Genomic DNA, 17,968 nt, shown 5'->3' on the forward strand with positions numbered 1-17,968 from the left:
ACCATCAGGTGAAATCCATGTGTATAACCTGCGTTTATGTCTCTTATAATATGTATTTGCAATGAATAAGTCATTGATCGTACAAAATTCAGTCATTCTATCTCCATCTTCATTTCTGTCACCAAGCCCATGTCTTCCAACTACTGATTCTTCTTCTCTGTTCCCAACTTTTGCATTACTCAATAGTTTGGAGAAATCCCTAGCTGCAGGCTTTCCCAGTGCAGTAAGTCTCCTGGTTTCCTGACTGCTAGTACCAAGGGTGTTGATTTTGGATCCAAGGAAGATGAAGTTGTTGACATTTTGAATATTTTCTCCATCTATCATGATGTTGTCTCTTGGGCCAAGGGTGAGAATTTTTGTTTTCTTAATGTTGAAATGCAATAGATATTTAAGGCTGCATTCTTTGATCTTCTACAATGCTTCAAGTCTTCCTCACTTTCAGCAAGCAAGGTTGTGTGGTCTGCATAACACAGGTTATTGTTGAGTTTTCCTCCAATTCTGATGCCACATTCCTCGTCATAGAGTCCAGCTTTTAAAATAATTTGCTCAGGATGCAGATTAAATAGGTATGGAAAGAGATTAAAACCCTGACACTCTCCCTTCTTAATTTTAAACCATGCAAGCAAAATCCTGCTGAAGAGTAACCACATCAATAGAGAACTACCAGAAATACAAGCTGGATTTAGAAGAGGTCGTGGCACTAGAAACATCATCGCCAATGTCAGATGGATCTTGGTCAAAAGCAGAGAGTACCAGTGGAATGTCTGTTTCATTTCCTGTGCAGAGGATGAGACTGTGTGAATCACAACAAATTGTGGCTAACCTTGACAAGAATGAGAATCTCAGAACACTTGATAGTGCCAATGCAAAACCTGCACTTGGACCAGGGAATAATCTTCAAAACAGAGCAAGGAAACAGGGCATGATTCAGAATTGGGAAAGGAGTGTATCAAGGATAGATACATCCTGTCTCTATACTTTTTCAGTTTGTATGTGGAACACATCATTTGGGAGTCTGGACATTGAGGAGTGTGGCATCAGGATTAGAGGAAGACTCATTACGACAACCTTGTTTGCCGAAGCGGAAGAGGACCTGAAGTGCTTGCTCCAGGAGGTCAAGGGCTGTAGTCCTCAATGTGGATTGAAGCTCAACATCAAGACAAAGATTCTCCCCACTGTGCCAGCTGGTAGCATCATGATAGATTGAGGTTAACGATTTCAGCTTGCTCAGCTCCACAATCAACACTCTTGGCACCACAGTCAGGAAATCAGAAGACGAATTGCACTGGGGAAAGTCTGCTGTCAGGGACCTCATACAATTGCTAAAAAAGCAACGATGTCAGTCTAGAGACTTGTTGTTGTTAGGTGCAATCAAGTCAAGTACGACTCATAGCGACCCCATGAACAAAAGATCTGAACCCCATCCTGTCCTGTACCATCCTCACACTTCCTGACACACAAGAGCCCATTGCAGCAGTCACTGTGTCATTCCACCTGGTTGAGGGTCTTCTCCTTTGCCGACCCTCCACCCTTCCCAGCATCATGTCCTTCTCCAAGGAATAGCACCTTCCAGCAACATGTCCAAAGTATGTGAGGCAAAGCCTCATCATTCTTGCCTCCAAAGAGCATTCCAGCTGCACCATCTCCAAGACATACCTGTTCATTCTCTCTGCCATCTGTGAAATGTTCAGTGCTCCTCTCCAACCCACAGCTTTTCAAAGGCATCAGTTCTTTTTCTGTCATCCTTGTTCATTGTCCTGGTCTCGGATGCATAGCTAGTAATTGGAAAGACGATGATCTGAATCAGACTCACCTTAGTCCTCAAACCAGACCATGGTCTTCGCATTTACTTACTATGCATAAGAAAGCTGGACAGTGACTACGGATGACAGAAAAAGAATTGATGCCTTTGACTTGTGGTACTGGAGAAGAATATTCAACATACCATGGACTGCCAAGAGAATAAACTGGTTTGTCTCGAAGGTGGTGAAACCAGGTTTCTGCCTGGAGGCTAGTTCTGTCTCACAAACTTTGGGCACGTGGCCAAAAGGGACCAGTTCTTGGAGAAGGACATCATGCTTAGAAGGGTGGAGAAGAGGAAGACCCTGGATGAAATGGATTGATACAGTAACTGAGGTAATGGGGGTAGGTGTGTCAGAGACAGTGAGACTGGTTCAGGACAGGGCAGGATTCAGACCCATTGTACACAGGGTAGCTGTGAGTCGCAGGAGACTCAGTGGTACATAACAACAACAACAACAACAACAGTGTTCCCTTGCTGTGTCCGTACAACATCCTCCTGGTCTAGATGAAGATTTTACATGAGCCTTAAGTACACTGGGATTCCTGTTCATCTCAATGTCAGCAATAACTTATGAGCCACACAGTCAAATGTCTTTGTATAGTCAATAAATAAAGCATAAATAAGGGAGCTCTGGGGCCCTAGTGGCAAGAAGCTGCATTGCAATCCCAGGGGTATGTGGTTCGGAGCCACCGGATGCTCTGCTGGAAAGGAGGGACAATCTCCTCATGTACCAGTCAGATCCAATTTGACAGTACACACGTACACAAAATAATAAAAATGTAATTAAAAAAACAGCAAGCATAAATAGACATTGTTCTGGTATTCTCTTTCAGCTGGAATCCATCTGACACCAGCAATGATGTCCTGCAGGCCACACAGGCTCTTCTAAATCCTGCTTAAACTACTGGCAGTTCCCTGTCTCTGTACTGTTCTGTTTGTGAATGATCTTCAGCAGTATTTTGCTTGCATGTGATATTACTGATCACATAGTAATGGGAGCAGGGATCCAAGCCTTTCTCCTGAGGAGGCTAGAAGTGGAAGTAAAGCACCCACCTTTAGCTGGCAGCTGAGAACTGTGTGAAGGACAGCTGCTGAGCTTTCATGGTCTTCAGCAAGGCTCACGGTGATGCTGGTTCTGAGTCCCCAAGCTGGGGGAGGTGGGCCCAGGAGACTGCAGCCGGCCCAGTGGGGGCTGTGATGCCCACAGGAAGGTGCAGCTGGCCCGGGGCCCCTCTTTCACTTCCCTCCCTTGTGGCCTGGTAGAGGCTGGAGTCAGGATGGCAGGAGCCACCCCTGGGTCCTGAGCAGGGCCCTCTTGGTCTGTCCAAGTGTGATCCTGGGTGGAAGGCGCAGTGCCCTGCTGTGCCAGCCCCCTCCCAGCAGCCCTGGCTTCCGTCTCTGGCAGCCATCTCTCTTGAGGACAGTGTGTTTCGCCATTACAAAAAAAAAAAATGGAAACCTTAGGAGGGTCTGCCAGGGTCTTTCTGGTGACCTGTTCAGCAGAGGTGGGAACCTGTCCCCCTAGATGACCTGCCCCAGGCTCTGCAAGCCCCAAGTCTTCCTTGTCCCCTCGGGTAGAGCCAAATGTGAGTCCTAGGTGCAGCTGAATGGAGGACCACAGACCACTGGGCCTCCAGCCTTTAGAACCCACAGGGACAAGGAACACAGAACAAGAGCATGTGATGCCCTCCACTGTTCCCACGCAGACTCGAAGGACAGAAGCATGGGGAGGGTCTCCAGCCAAGTGTGGTGCTCATGGCCGAAGTCCACGGGTCAGCCTTTTGCACCGAGGGGACGCTGAGGCTGGGTGCAGCCTCTCCCCAGTTACCACCAGGAGAAGGTGGTGGAGCACGGAGGGCGAGGCGGGAACTGGGGATCTGCCGGTTGGGCTTCACCCAGCCCCGAGCCACGCTGTGTGCCCCCTGCTCACCATCACGACCGCCACCACCCACTGTTCATGAGTTGTCAGAGTCAGGGCCACTTTCCAGACTCCAGGCAGCTCATCAGGGGACAGTTAGGACTTCGGTGCTTCCTGCTTTTCCGACCGCCCGTGACCTGGCTCCTCCTCACACCAGTTACCCCCTCATCCCATACCTGTTATACCCCTTCATACCGTTACCTTCCTCACACCCTCCTCACACCACTTCCCCCTCCGCACACCTGTCAGCCCCTCATACCACGTGCTCCTCTCACACCCTTCACCCCAGTTACCCTCTTCACATGGGTTAGCCCCTCACACCTTTTATTCCCCACCAGTTAAACCCTCACACCACTCACCCCTCACACTACTTAACCCCCCTCTGCCTACCTCCCCCACCAGCCACCCTCGTCCCAGCTCACCCCGACACACTAGTCATTGGTTCTAGTCACTGACATTTTCCCAGACCAGCCACTCTAGAAAAGACTGGCACCCCACTCCCCCAGGAGCTGAGCATCTGGTGGACATCCAGCTGCTTGAGCCCCTCAAGGCCCCCTCCATCTGTTCAGGGTGCCCCGTGCCCGAGCATTCTTTCTTTATACACGTGGCCATCCTGCCTCTTCATGAGCAGGGGCGCCACTTGTCCCCTCCCGAGCACCATGATGCGTGCAGTGCCCGCCAGAGCCCAAGTCACCTCCGAATGCTTGTGCCCCAGCTGACCGTCTGTGACCACTGGGTGCTGAGAGGCACGTGGGAGTCCTGGGTTGACGAGTTCCTGCACCTCTGAGCATGTGGACACCCCAGGGAGCAGGAAGAGGCCTGCCCTAGGGAGTTCCCAGGCTGCTAGGGGACAGGTAGAGGCAGGGCCCGAGGCTCCTGTGAGGTGACTGTTGAGCTGGCCCCTTGTCCTGAGGTTTGCAGAGGTGTCTGAGGGTAGGTCCGGGCACAGCGCTCGGCACGTCTCGTGTTTGCTGGCGGCCAGGCGCTCCTGCTCCTCTCTACTGATGCTCATGCCCCTTCCTCCCTTCTGTCTTCCAGCTGGTCAGTGAGAAAGTGGGCGGCGCTGAGGGGACCAAGCTTGACGATGACTTCAAAGAGATGGAAAAGGTAATGGGACATTGGCATGTCACCTGACACTGAGCTTGGTGCGGGGCTTCTACTTGAGGTGTCTGTTCTGCCTTGCCAGAATCCACAGGGGAGGGGAAAAGGTGCCCACGTGGACACAGTGGGATAGGAGCAATGGGGCCTGAGGTCGGGTAGTCCTGGGCAGTCAGCAGGGGTCTAGGAGCTCCCTTGTGTGGGCTGAGGAGTGCTTTCCAGGCGGGGAAGGCTGTGTTCCAGGTTTGGGTACCTTCATGTGAAACCCATATGCTTCCTCTCTCTCTAGAAAGTGGACGTCACCAGTAAGGCCGTGGTGGAGGTACTGGCCAGAACCATCGAGTACCTGCAGCCTAACCCAGGTAGCGCTGCCTGAGTGCACAGAGGGAATGGATGGGTTCCTAGAATGGAAACATGCAGGTTGGGCAGGCTTCAGGCACAGCTGGATCCAGGAGCCTGTGGCTGTCGGCTGATAGCTGTAGCCCCTCTGTGCTGGTTTTAGTATCTAGCTGTTTACTCCTCCAGCTGTCCTGTTCCTACTCACTCTAAGAGGTCACTGTGTCATACCCACCTGGCTCTGTCCCATTCCAGCTTCCAGAGCCAAGCTGACAATGCTCAACACAGTGTCCAAGATCCGGGGCCAGGTGAAGAACCCTGGCTACCCGCAGTCGGAGGGCCTGCTGGGCGAGTGCATGACGCGGCACGGCAAGGAGCTGGGTGGAGAGTCCAACTTCGGTGAGTGGGTCCCCACCATGCTGTCACCCCCACCTCCTGGGGCCGTATGTGACCTCACTAAGGACCAGGTGTTCCCAAGTATGGGGAGTCTGGGCAGTCCAGCAGGGGCTGGTGTTGGGCAGGTGGGTGGGCAGCACAGAGGATGGCTGGGGGGGGGGCTCCAGGACACCTCAGTGCCACCACACATGGAGGCCTGAGGAACAGAGAACCCCTTCTTCACCTGTGACATATTTTCCACCCCCCAAGTGCACTCTGAAAGAGGAGGCAGTCTGTTTCCTAAATATTTTGACTTTGGGAGCTGTGTGGGCAGTTCTGCTCTGCCCCCAGGGTTGCTGGACTTCAGGCTCGACACGACACCAGTGGTTTGGTGCTCTCTGAATTCAGTACCCTGGCCTCTGGGCGGGTGGCAGAGACAAGTTGGAGGGTCTGTCTGCCACAGGGCCTGTGTGAAGGCCTCTTGCTGCCCCCAGGCGATGCTCTGCTGGACGCAGGGGAGTCCATGAAGCGCCTGGCTGAGGTGAAGGACTCTCTGGACATCGAGGTCAAGCAGAACTTCATCGACCCCCTGCAGAACCTGTGTGACAAGGACCTGAAGGAGATCCAGGTGCTGACTCAGCGCACTGACCCCGTGCCCGGGGAGGGAGGCCCTGTGTCACCTCCCTGGATCTGTCCTCCCCCCACCCTCAGATGTAGTGTTCCTCTGTGCTCACACCCACGTAGGCTCACTCACAATACACCATGCTCGCTGTGCACGTTTGTATACACACACACTCGTGGACATGCACGTGCACACACACTGCATGTGCTCTCAGGGAGGCGCGTGTGCATGCTCCTGCATGCACGCTCACAGCACACACACGTCCTTATGTGCGCACTGAGCACACGCATACACTCACTGCACCATCCTCAGACCTTCCCACACTCACGTGCACACTCAGGGCAGCCTGGGGCACGCAGCTCTCCCACACCCGTGGGAGCGTGTGTGGTGACCTGTGACCCACATCTGTGCCCAGCACCACCTGAAGAAGCTGGAGGGCCGGCGTCTGGACTTCGATTACAAGAAGAAACGGCAGGGCAAGATCCCTGACGAGGAGCTGCGCCAGGCCATGGAAAAGTTCGAGGAGTCCAAGGAGGTGGCCGAGACCAGCATGCACAACCTCCTGGAGACTGACGTACGTGGGCAGCAGGGCCTTGTGCGGTGGCTGGGTCTGGGGTTCAGTGCCTGCACTCAGCCTGGGAGGTACCCCTGCAAGACCTGGCCCAGGGATCCGTCCTGGGTGTGCTGGGAGGTGCCTGCTGCCAGGCCAGAAGGTGCCAGGGTCTCCTGAGCAGAGTGCCTGCTCAGGCTGTGGGCGGATGGCTAGACCCCTCCAAGGCCAGAGAAGAGTGGCCCCTCTGTCCACAGCTGCAGTTGGCACCGCGTGGAGGGGGTTCCCAGGAGCAGGTCCCCTCCGCTGAGCCTTGCAGCCTTTCTGCTCCCACAGATCGAGCAGGTGAGTCAGCTGTCTGCGCTGGTGGACGCACAGCTGGACTACCACCGGCAAGCTGTGCAGATCCTGGACGAGCTGGCTGACAAGCTGAAGCGGAGGTGAGGCCCCTGCCTGCTTCCTTCCCCCCACCTGCGGCCTCTGCTGGCTGCAAGGGGTGGTGCATGTTGTCCAGAATTCTCCCCCAAGCCTGTCTTAGGAAACCATTCTACTGCCCCAATCCACAATCTGTGAGCAGGAACTGGGGCTCCTTCCAAAAGCCTGGCTTGAAGTTCTAGTGCCAGGGTGGGTCCTTTCACACGGTGGAGGGGCCTGGTTTGTCCCTGTGGGCCCAGCTGCTATCATAGAGGTGGGTTCAGGTGACACCAGCCAGATACTCCAGGCTTCCTTCTTCTGCAGGATGCGTGAGGCCTCGTCGCGCCCCAAGCGAGAGTACAAGCCCAAGCCGCGGGAGCCCTATGACCTGGGCGAGTCGGAGCAGTCCAACGGGGCCTTCCCCTGTGCCACAGCCCCCAAGATCACAGGTGTGGCCAGGTCCCTAGGAGTGCTGGAGGGGGACGCCTGCTGGCACGAGGGTCTCTGGGGAACTTCACGTTCTGGGTAGCACCACCCCAAACAGCAGCACTCTCCAGACAGGCCTGCTCGGCGGGCACTGGGGCGCCATGTGCTCAGTACCTCTGCTCCTTCTGATTTGCAGCTTCCTCCTCCTTCCGGTCCTCTGACAAGCCCATCCGCACCCCCAACAGGATTATGCGTGAGTGTCCCCTGGGGCCTGCAGCTGCCCCCTTGACCAGCCAGGAACACCCCTGAGGTGGCAGGTCAGGTTGGCATCCTCACCAGGGAGCCACAGGGACCTCTGCTGTCACAAGCTCAAGGGGCCTGCAGGTCCCACCCGTGCCCCCTCATCCCTGACCAGTGAAGAAGCAGGGCAAGGGCCATAGGGCGGGGTGGGCGTGGACCGCGGCCCTGAACCTACGCTGTCCGCAGCACCCCTGGACCAGCCGAGCTGCAAGGCCCTGTACGACTTTGAGCCCGAGAACGACGGGGAGCTGGGCTTCCGCGAGGGCGATGTCATCACGCTCACCAACCAGATCGACGAGAACTGGTACGAGGGCATGCTGCACGGCCAGTCGGGCTTCTTCCCGCTCAGCTACGTGGAGGTGCTGGTGCCGCTGCCGCAGTGACCGCCATTGCTGCGGTGACCGCCTGGGAGCCTGGGCAGCTGCGGCCCAGCAGGGCCGTTTACACACGCCCCCACCTCGGTGGGGCACCCCTTCCTACGCCACCTGGCCTGCTGGGGGCTGGGCAGTCTGCTCCCGATCACTGGCTCCGGCCCCACTCAGTGGGACCCTCGAGTGGGGCTGACACTAAGGTGCTCTCTGAAACACTAATGTTCCTCCCAGCCCCCTGGGCGCCAGGGCAGACCCTCCTGCCCCACATGCCAGTCCCCACCTCCATCCTCATGCCCAGGCCTAGCCCCACCCTGGCCAGTACCCCTTACCTTCCAGGGACTCGGGCACAGCTCTGTGCCTGGTTTTAAGCTCCAGAGGCTTCCTTCCCAGCCTGCTCAAACAGTGGGACTTATAGGGACCCAAACTTTGTACAGAAGCGGCCCTTACAAATCTAGGGCCCTTTGTGTCACCCCACCAGGTCCACTGTGAGCACTGAGCCGCTGTGGGCCAAGGGGGAGCCCTATCACCCCCACATGGGCACTCCCCTCAGATTAGACCTTTTCAACTTATTACTGCCCAGCCAAAAGCACAAAACTGAGGGGTGTCTGGCCACAGCGGCCACCACCAGCTCTACATCCCTGACACCCCAGCACGGGACCATTCCTGGCCACTGATGGCCGCACACTGAGGCTTCCATGAGGGAGTGGCCACAGACCCCTGGGTGGTCACTGGCTCTGCTGCTTTCTCGGATGCAGCCACCTCCTCAGACCCAGGAGGCGGAGCAGGCCCCCAGACCCACCACTCCCAGCCCTGTGCGCAAGGGCCACAGTGCCGGCCTCACCACACACACATTCCCCACGCTGCCCACTGGGCCCTGCCCTATGCCCCCAGGCCATTCCAGGGCACAAACAGCAAGTGCAGTGTGGCCCTGAGTGAGGTGGCATTCCAAGGGCACACCGAAACGGAACCCTGATTTTTTAAAAAGTATTAAATGTCTCTTTGTATGCTCTCTTTGTATGTATGTCATGGTGTGCAGGTAGCTGGACATGGCCACTGTCATGGGGGCTCCTGCTTGGTGGATGCTTGTTCAGCAGAGGGACTCGTGTCTTTTCCACTTCCCTGAGGTTGTTAAAACCCAAGGCCCCCCCCCCCAAGCCTGCTTCCCCAGTGCCTAGGAAGAGTGTGTGCCACAAGGTCAGGGGTCAGTGCTAGGCCCCCAGGGGCCCCTCTCTCCTATAACAGCCAGTCACAGCCACTGCCACTCTGGGGCTTTATTTTTGGAGCCGCTCTCGCTCCATAGCCCAGTGACAGGCCTTGGGACCAGCACAGTTGAGGGGAACAGGCGGGAGTCAGTCCCAGGACCCCACTCGGCTGTGGGAAGCCTGGTCATGGTGGCAGTTTCAGCTGGCCTGCTTGAGGACACCGTAGACCTGCTCCAGTACGTGGCACAGGCCTGGGTCCTTGGGGGTCCTGCTGGCCAGGGACATCTGTAACGGGATAGGACAGGGCTCGAAGGCAGCATGGAGATGGGCAGTGCCTGCTAAGCGGTGGGGTGGGCTGGTCCTGTGGGGCCCCCCCAGCTGAAATACATGCATGTCCAGTCCACACCCCCAGCCTGTCCACCCAGAATGGAAACGGCCCAGCCCTGAGCCTCCCTAACCCAATGTCTGTGGCAGGGAATTCCAGGTCACTGCTTCCAAAACCGGGTTCTGACAGTAATGTTCACATACGAACACTCTGGAGGGTTACTTGGCCCTCGTGTAAAGAAACCGCCTTAAAACAGATTTTAAGAAGTCCTTAGCAACCACCAGAGCTTGAGATTCACACATGCCCGTGTGGGCCTCCTCCCTGCAGACTGGCCATTCACCCCAGTGCCTTCAAACAGCTAATCAGGAGGGAGGGCATGGCACTGCGGACCCCAGGCTGCCCAGGGCACTCCCCCCAAACAGACTCCCTTCTGCCCTGGATTCACCTTCAGCTTGTCCAGGTAGGTGTGCTCCTGACTCCAGGGCTCCTGGAAGCGCACGAGGTCTGGGGCGCCCTTATAGAACTCCACCAGCAGCATCTGTGGGAGCAGGCAGAATACAGACCACCTCCCCACGTCCCCGTGTCCACCCTGTGCCAGACCAGTGAGTGGTGGAGACAGTAAACCGCATGATCTGGGTGCCGTGGAGATTAACAGGCGCGCAAGGCCCTGAAGTCTTCAGGCCTAGACAGGAGGGCTCCCTGGAGGGAGAGGTAGAGCTGGCTCCTTTGTCCACTGCCAGGACCAAGTGTCCACGGGCCTACCCTTGCTTCCTGTCTGAGCCTGAGCAATGCTGCAGTCCCCATGGAGCCCGCCCGGCCCAGTGAGCTCACCCCGCATAGGACAAGGATGCATGCGCACTGGGTCAGGGTCTGCACAGGATCTTCCTGGTTCCTTTGCCTCTATGAGCTCTGCTGAAACCTGTTTACCCTTCTAGCAATGTGTACGCTCAACAGCCCAGTGCCCCCAGGGACAGGTGAGGAGTGGCTGCATGGGGGTGCACCGTAGGAAGCAGGGGCTCCGGCCCCACATGGCGTCGGAGGGCACGGGGGTGGCCCACTCGCTGTCAGGCTGGAGCCGACTCAGCGACCTTGTGGCGGTGGAACATCGAGCAGGACGTTGGTCTATAACGTGTATGGCCACCACTTGTCTGTTGGGAATTCTGTTTTACTTGAATTCACAATTGACATCCATGGAAACAGCAGTCAAGAAACCACATGAGACATTCTGCAGATTTGCTGTCAAGGACCTCTGAAGTGCAAGAATGCCACTTTAAAGACCAAGGTGCACCTTATCCAAACCAGGACGTTTGCAGTTGTTTCACAGGCATGCGAAAGAAAGGAAGCGCAAAGAAAACAGATGCCTTTGAATCGGGCAGCTCCCATGGATTCCCAGAGGAAATGCTTTCATTCTGGAAAGCCAGAGCCAGGCTGCTTGGTGGCATGGACAGCAAGCCTTTGTGTCACAGGCTTAGGACAGGCTGTCACGAGGGAGGAGTCCCTAGAGAGGGACAGCATACCTGGTAAAACAGGCCAGCAAAAAAGATAACCGAGAAAGGGGGATTGGACACATAGCGCTGACCGGGAGGGCGGTGTGGGACACGCTGGTCCGCATACTGACCCTCGCTCGAAAGCACCAAACAACAGCTTTTCTGGGATCCAGTCACCGGGTCTATCGGCCGTCTTCCCATTACAGCCAAGCACTTAACCACTGTGCCACCAGGGCTCCATGAAATCACCTGTTCTGTTTTTAACCAGCATTCTGATGAATTCTACAAGTGCACACTGGGCACAAATGTTTGTCCTGACCCCACTGCGATCTTGGTGGGTTCTGCACGCGGGGCATCGGGGTAGCAGGGCCTAGCCAAGGTCACTGGGGCTGTCCTGAGCAAAGGCGGTGGGCCAGGGGCTAGGATTTTCTGACAGGAGGGGGGACCAGAACCCAGGGGGCTCTGGAGTGGTGCCCTCTGCTGCCCAGAGCGGGGAGGTGGGGCTCACCATCTCCTGCAGGATGTCATTGGTCAGGAAGCCGTCCTGCACGTAGGCCGTCTCCACGTCCATGGGGATTCCGTAGTCACCAGGCCGTTGCTGGTGGGGACACAGCCCTCTGAAGCCCTGTGACCCCAGCCCCTCTGAGAGCAGCAGGGACGGCAGGACAGGCCCTCAGCTGAGGGCCCAGAACCCCTCAGGAACAGGTTGGGGTGGTGGCACTGGGAAACTGCCTGGGTGCCCCATGGTTATTCTTTGTGCACACAGGGCTAATGTTGGCCCCATTCAATGAATGGAGAAACTGAGGCTGGAGCTGGTTCTGAGAGCTCTCCTTTCCCACGCCTGCCCTCTGCCCCGCCTGGCCGCCACCTCCTCCCCAGGCCACCTACCTCTGGGGGTGGCATCACCCAGAAGGGCAAGATCTTGGACTCAGGGCCCGGGTTGCCAGTGTAGTAGGGTGCTAGAGAGGGAGAGGGGTGGCTGGGCCTCAGGGCTCCGCTGCCCCCACCCCTCCTTGCTGCCCCCACCCCGGGACGCACAGCAGAGCAGCGCCAGGCAGGGCTGGAAGCCGTTACTGGAGCCCTGGAGGCGCAGCTGGTAGTCCATCTGTGTGTCGATGTCCTGCAGCGAGGGCAGCGCCGGGCTATGCGGGTGGCTGTGGTACCAGCCCACCAGGGACAGGCCCCGCAGGAACAGGCTCTGGTAGACCTGAGGACACAGCAGTGACCAAGAGAGCCTGGCCTCACCTCACAGTGTCCAGGAGCAGAGGGGAGCAGTGAAGCACCCCACCTGACGGGTGGTGAGGTGGGCAGGGAGCTGGGCTAGGGCTTAACTAACCATCTACACAAAAGTGTGACAGACCGAGCCGTTACCAGGGGCCAGGCTGGGCTCAATTCCAGCCTTGCAGCTTACAGGTGGAAAAGGAGTCCAGTGGCACAGTGGTTAAGCACTTGCCTGTGAACCACAAGGTCAGTGGTTTGAACCTGCCCAGTCTCTGTTCTGTGGGAGAAAGACCTGGCAATCTGTTAATCATAAATAACAACTGAAACCCTCCACTGACTCAATCCCAACTCGGTGACCCTAGAGGGTAGAGGATTCTTCCCCTCCACAGGGCTGAGGCCTATGTGTTCACAGAAGCAGCCTCCTCCCTTCCCTCGAAACGGCTGCTGCATTCAGATCGTCAACCTGAGTCACTGCAGCACCAGGCTAGTATTCCCGTGCTTAACCTGCGGTGCCACCAAGACCTGGGAAACCTTGTGAGGCAGCTGTCCTGTCACAAGGGGTCAGGAGGCACCTACGGACATCTGTATTCACAAGGAGATGGGACACTGGGAGGGTGGCTTAGTCACCGAGAGCAGCGATAGCAGAACTCTCGCAAGTGGATAGCTTCAACTAACAACTTTATTTTCTTACAATTTAAGCTAGAATTTAGAGTGTAGGCTCTTGGGAGAAGGCCATCTGGTTCCCTGGAGACCCCATGTTGGCATCTACCCCCCCACCCCCATCTCTCAGCTCATTTGTTCTATCACTTTCATCTCTTAAGAGACTGTCTCAGAAGCCACCCCAAACCAGCCCTGTCTTGCGAGCATCCCAGACACCCCATGTCAGACAGGATGGTAACAGGCAGAGGTCAGGGGTTACAACTCATGGGGGCAGGGGTCATTCACACGGTAATGGAGGGAAAGCAACTGGCCAGGGCATCTGGCACACATCTAAGACTGGGGGCTATGGCCCACGTCAGGTGACCCCATAAAGTGCTTGACCTGCACTGCCCTTGGCGCGCAGTGGGACTTACCCACCCACAGTCCTGGCTCTCACTGCACTCATGGGGCAGCTTAGACCTCTCCCCAGAACACCACTCCCTGCGACCCCTGTACCTGTCACCTGTGCTCACCTCCTCCTCAACTGTGGCTGCGGTGTCCACGTCACCTAGGCGGCTCCGGCAGGGGAAGGCTCGGAGCACGGTGAGCACTGTGGATGGGTAAGCCATGGACGTCAGCCAGACCCTAACACCGCCTGCCCCCCAGCCCCAAATACCCACTCTGGCTGTTGATGTCCCAGCGGCCTCCCAGGTATCCCACAACCTCGCTCCGAGTCAGGTGGCTATGGAAATCCTGCAGAAGGGAAAGGACACTGGGGACATGGCTCGGTCGGTCGCCCCTCCTGCATGCAAGCCTGCATCGAGGCCCGTGGGCAGCCACTCTGCAGGCTCCCTCCGTCATGGGTCCCCTCCTCCGTCCCCCAGGCCTTAGCCTGCATCAAGGCCTGTGGACAGCCACTCTGCAGGCTCCCTCCGTCATGGGCCCCCTCCTCCGTCCCCCAGGCCTGAGCACACACCAGCAGGAACAGCACGTTGCTGGAGATGGCCACGTTGAACGGCTGGAACTTATTAATGGCTGCAAATGACGTGACTTCCACCAGGGTGTGGGGGCTCCTGTGGGGGTTGGCGGGTGTCCCACAGCCTCAGAGACCCTCCAAGGCTCTCCCTCCACCCCAGGGTGACCCCTAACACACAGCCAGCTCTAGATCTGAAGCCCTACTCCACCTCTGTCCCTGCTCCTCCCACCCTACCCCACCCACTAGAGTTCCCAGTGAGCTGGGGGGTGGGGGTGGCATTTCCACCACGGGGTGAATCAGACCTTGCTGAGTCCCGACTGCCCAGCATGCAATAGCGAACTGGCACTCGGATCTTGTTCTCCACACACTTCCCGGGGGGCGTAGCATCTGATGGGGGCAGGAGGGGAAAGAGAAAAAGAAGGGACTTAAAAATCAGAGGACTTGAATAAACAGGGCAAAGACACCTGTAGGGGAGTAAGAAATAAAGCAGCAGGCCCTGGAAATAGTCCCTGGGAGTTTAGCTCAGTGACAGGGCAATGAGGCCCTCAGGTCTCCCTCACCCCCCTCCTATGCCCCCTCACCGCTCACCTTGGTGGGCAGCCTCCGAGGGGCCTTTTCCTGAGGCTCTGCGGGTCTTTTCCTCCGCCGAGACCCCCGCCGGAACCTCCTCCTCTTCCTCCTCCATCAGCAGCTCCTCCTCCTCCCCTTCACTGGCTGGACTCTGCCAACGGTGGAATGGGGGCGACAGGGACCCTCAGCTCGGTGCCCCTTGCTTTCCCAGAGCAGCTGTGAGCCGGCAGTTCCCCAGATGCCCACTAGAGGGAGGGAGCGAGCTGAGGCGCAACTGACTCCCGGTTACGTTCTCGTGGCCTTTGACACACATTCAAGCCATGCTGGATTCTCAGAAGCAGTGGGGCCCAAAACAAGCCTCTTAACCCCCTTAGACTCTGAAAGGCACAGGAGCCTCCGGTCTCCTAAGAATGGCGTCGGGGTGGCATGAGATCATGCACATAAAGCTTTTATTTAGCAGATACTTGGGGTAAGCAAGGGCTTCATGTGGACCTATATTGATAACCTGTATGTAACCAGAACCTGTCTGCTCCGACACCTTGAAAAGTCTCCTCCCTCCCTGATCCTGCCCGACCAGCGCCCACCTGGATCAGGGCTGGGGTCCACCAGCTCCCGCCCTGCCCCGTCTGTTCTCCTAGCAGCCACTAGAGAGCGCCTATGAGCACACTCGTCAGGTCCATCCAGACCGGCAGGGCTCCCAGCTTCCCCAGCAAACCTGGTTACCCCCCAGTGCACAGTCCTGATGCTCTGCCCTATCCGCTCCTGCCTCTGCCCTCCTCTTCCCCTCCCTCACTCCATTCCAGCCACACGGGCCACTTGTCAAACTATCCAGGTCTGGTCTTGCCCCAGGGCCTTTGCACTCCCAGGCTTCTTCCCTTCGGTTTTCTGCTCTCATATCTTTCTGTCTGAATGGCTTCCCTGCCCACCTGCTTAGCCCCAACTTCCGTCCACATTCTTGATTATTTATCATCTTGTAACATACTCGATGGTTCATTGACCATGTTTCTCTCACATTCTCTGAACACAGGAATTTTTCTTTTTAGCTCATGCAGAAGAAAGGCGTGGCTATCTTAGGTCATAACCAAGAAAATTTTGTGGGCTGTTCTCATCTGTTCCAAGGGGTCATTATGATTCCAAATAGACTCAGTGGTGATGGTCAGACAGGCTGTAGCTTCAGCACCTGGACCGGTCGGTGTCTGGTACACAGCCAGCACTTAAACACATACTCACTCAATGACATGGACACTTACCATGAATCACGCCCATTTCTCATATGAAAAAAAGCGATGCACACGAGGTCTTTAGCCAAGCTCACCCAGCTGGTGAGCACTCAAAGAATCCAAGCTACCTTGGCAATTACAGCCTTCCAGGATCTGGTCCCTGTCAGTATTTCTAGCCCCATCAGCTTCCCAGAACACACATACATCCAATGTCATCAGCTAATCCTGACTCCCTAAGCAGCACAAGTTGTTTTGCTACATCTTGCTCTGAAAAAACTCCTACTCATCCATCAAAGCCCCAGTTCCAACACCCATTCTCTCTAGTCCACCCCTAGGCACGGTCAGGAGGGGGTGGCTGTGTCAGGAGGCTGTAAAACACACCTCTTCAGCTGTCACTGCAGGCACATGGAGCTGGTGCCGCCGGAGCCAGGCAGCCTTGTACTTGTCCAGTTTCTGGCCCTTGTACTTGACGGAGGCCCAGCCACAGCCTGACTTCTTGGCTGGGTTCACGAGCTTCTTGCAGTGGGTGGCCCAGGCACTGGGCGAGTTGAATACCTGCCCCGTCTCTTGCCAGACGATCCTCCCATCTGGTTGCAGGTCTCCTATGAACTTCTTCCCCTGTGGTGACAGCACACTAGCAAGGTCCTTCCTCCAGGAAGCCCTCCCTGATGCCAGGCTGCTCTGTGGGCTTGGCACACACTCCCTCCTCCAGCTTAAATTCCATGTTGGTGCCTCTATGTCAGCTCTGGCCATCTCGTGTTAAAACTGCCCAGGTATGTGCATCTCCTCTACCTAGCGTCCCCTAAGGATAGGAGCTGGGTCTTGACCATTGCTGTGTTCTCAGCAGTCAATGCAGCCTTGCACAAATACCAACCTCAAATCACACACTGTTCCCATTCACAGACCTAAGTATACAACTACCTAAAAATAAGTAGCAGCAGTTGCCACTAACCATGATGTCCCCGTGGGTGTGAGAGTAGAACTGTACCCCACAAGGTTACCAGAGGCAGCTTTCTCAGAAGTAGATTGCCAAGCCTTTCTTCCACTGCACCAATGGTGGACTTGAACCTCCACTCTCAATTAGGAGCTTAATGTGTTAATAATAATAGTGCATTAGGTTTAAGGATAACAAATATTTATTAAGCATTTACTGTGTAACTAAGAAGCCTTGGTGTGCTGAGCTGTTAACCAAAATGGTCACTAGTTCAAATCCACTAGCTGTCCCAAGAAAAATGAGAGACTGCTCCCATTAAGATTTACTGACTCAAAAGCTCCCACGGAGGGTCCTTATGGGTTGGAATTGACTAGACAGCAGTGGGTTCATTGCTCTGTGTAGTTAATGTGTTTAAGAGCAAGATTGTCACTTTGGGGACTAAGGTGTGCCTAATCTAAGCAATGTTTTTTCAGTCACCTCATATGCATGTGACAGATGGACAAGCAATAAAGACGACAGAAGAACTGATGCCTGTGAATTGTGATGTTGGCAAAGATTCTGAACTGCAACGAACAGAACCTGTCTTCGGTGTACTGCCAGAATGCTCTTTTGAAGTGACCTGGGGCATTTTATCAGGAGGGGCCAGTCCCTGTAGGGCATTATGATTGTTCAAGTGCAGGTTCGGCCAAAAAGGGAAATCCTTAACATAGTGGCTATGGATAATGGACTTAAGAACAGGAGGGGTTTTGAGGATGGCGCAGGCCCGGGGTCGGATGGATTTCCTTGTGTTGGCTCGGGGTCGCGAGGCGTAGGACCACACTGAACGTCAGCTAACGATACTGTACCATAGCCAGCCCTAAGCCAAGCGCTTTATTCTTTTAATCTTGATACAACCCCAGGGGCGGGGAGGAATGCCCATTTTTCAAGTGAGGGGACTGAAGGACAGCACACTCAGGAAAACCCCGGGGCCAGTGATCGCGCCTCTGTGTGCCTCAGTTTCTCTTTATGAAGCAAGCGTGTTTGGGGGTCGCCCAGGACCCGGCTGGGCTGGAGCCTGGGTCTCGGCTCCTGCGCCAACCAGGATGGGTCGGTGGGGGGTGCTCACCAGGTAGTAGATGGAGAGCACGCCGGCGCCGGGCTCCAGCAGCGCGTCTTTGAGCAGCACCCGCAGCGTGACCGC

The 17,968-nt window shown here is 56.0% G+C and overlaps 2 protein-coding genes across 5 annotated transcripts in view; one reads left to right on the forward strand and one right to left on the reverse strand.

Moving 5' to 3' along the window:
• SH3GL1 (SH3-domain GRB2-like 1) overlaps nucleotides 1-8,227 on the forward strand; it is a 44,576-nt gene extending 36,349 nt beyond the window's left edge. The window contains exons 2-10 of one of the 4 annotated variants that reach the window (XM_006896388.1): nucleotides 4,761-4,829; nucleotides 5,110-5,182; nucleotides 5,412-5,555; nucleotides 6,026-6,159; nucleotides 6,569-6,727; nucleotides 7,040-7,143; nucleotides 7,442-7,566; nucleotides 7,740-7,796; nucleotides 8,030-8,227. In XM_006896388.1, the coding sequence (XP_006896450.1) occupies nucleotides 4,761-4,829; nucleotides 5,110-5,182; nucleotides 5,412-5,555; nucleotides 6,026-6,159; nucleotides 6,569-6,727; nucleotides 7,040-7,143; nucleotides 7,442-7,566; nucleotides 7,740-7,796; nucleotides 8,030-8,226 (1,062 nt within the window). In that variant the 3' untranslated portion in view covers nucleotide 8,227. Of the gene's footprint in view, nucleotides 1-4,760; nucleotides 4,830-5,109; nucleotides 5,183-5,411; nucleotides 5,556-6,025; nucleotides 6,160-6,568; nucleotides 6,728-7,039; nucleotides 7,144-7,441; nucleotides 7,576-7,739; nucleotides 7,797-8,029 lie in introns of those variants that run through there. The other 3 variants (XM_006896390.1, XM_006896389.1, XM_006896391.1) reach the window with 3 other exon arrangements.
• Nucleotides 8,228-9,606: 1,379 nt separating this feature from the next.
• Nucleotides 9,607-17,962, reverse strand: MPND (MPN domain containing). The gene is made up of 11 exons (XM_006896392.1): nucleotides 17,894-17,962; nucleotides 16,236-16,472; nucleotides 14,653-14,785; nucleotides 14,367-14,451; nucleotides 14,065-14,161; nucleotides 13,769-13,841; nucleotides 13,622-13,698; nucleotides 12,267-12,435; nucleotides 12,117-12,187; nucleotides 10,187-10,279; nucleotides 9,607-9,701 (listed from the first exon to the last, which is right to left on the reverse strand). Exons 3-11 carry the CDS (start codon nucleotides 14,747-14,749, stop codon nucleotides 9,615-9,617), a joined length of 849 nt encoding a protein of 282 aa, XP_006896454.1. The 5' UTR covers nucleotides 14,750-14,785; nucleotides 16,236-16,472; nucleotides 17,894-17,962; the 3' UTR covers nucleotides 9,607-9,614.
• Between the last annotated feature and the right edge of the window lie 6 nt (nucleotides 17,963-17,968).

Source organism: Elephantulus edwardii, unplaced genomic scaffold (genome assembly GCF_000299155.1).
Source record: "Elephantulus edwardii isolate Elephantulus edwardi_28Jun2011 unplaced genomic scaffold, EleEdw1.0 scaffold00185, whole genome shotgun sequence".
NCBI lineage: Eukaryota > Metazoa > Chordata > Mammalia > Macroscelidea > Macroscelididae > Elephantulus > Elephantulus edwardii.

What these genes read in the sequence shown, in the direction of transcription:
- MPND (XM_006896392.1), bottom strand. Translation starts at nt 14,749, where the DNA reads ATGGAGGAGGAAGAGGAGGAGGTTCCGGCGGGGGTCTCGGCGGAGGAA. An exon ending in GCAACGTGCTGTTCCTGCTG is followed by an intron (nt 13,842 to 14,064) that starts GTGTGTGCTCAG and finishes TCCCTTCTGCAG; the next exon opens with GATTTCCATAGCCACCTGAC. An exon ending in CAGCCACAGTTGAGGAGGAG is followed by an intron (nt 12,436 to 13,621) that starts GTGAGCACAGGT and finishes CTGTGTCCTCAG; the next exon opens with GTCTACCAGAGCCTGTTCCT.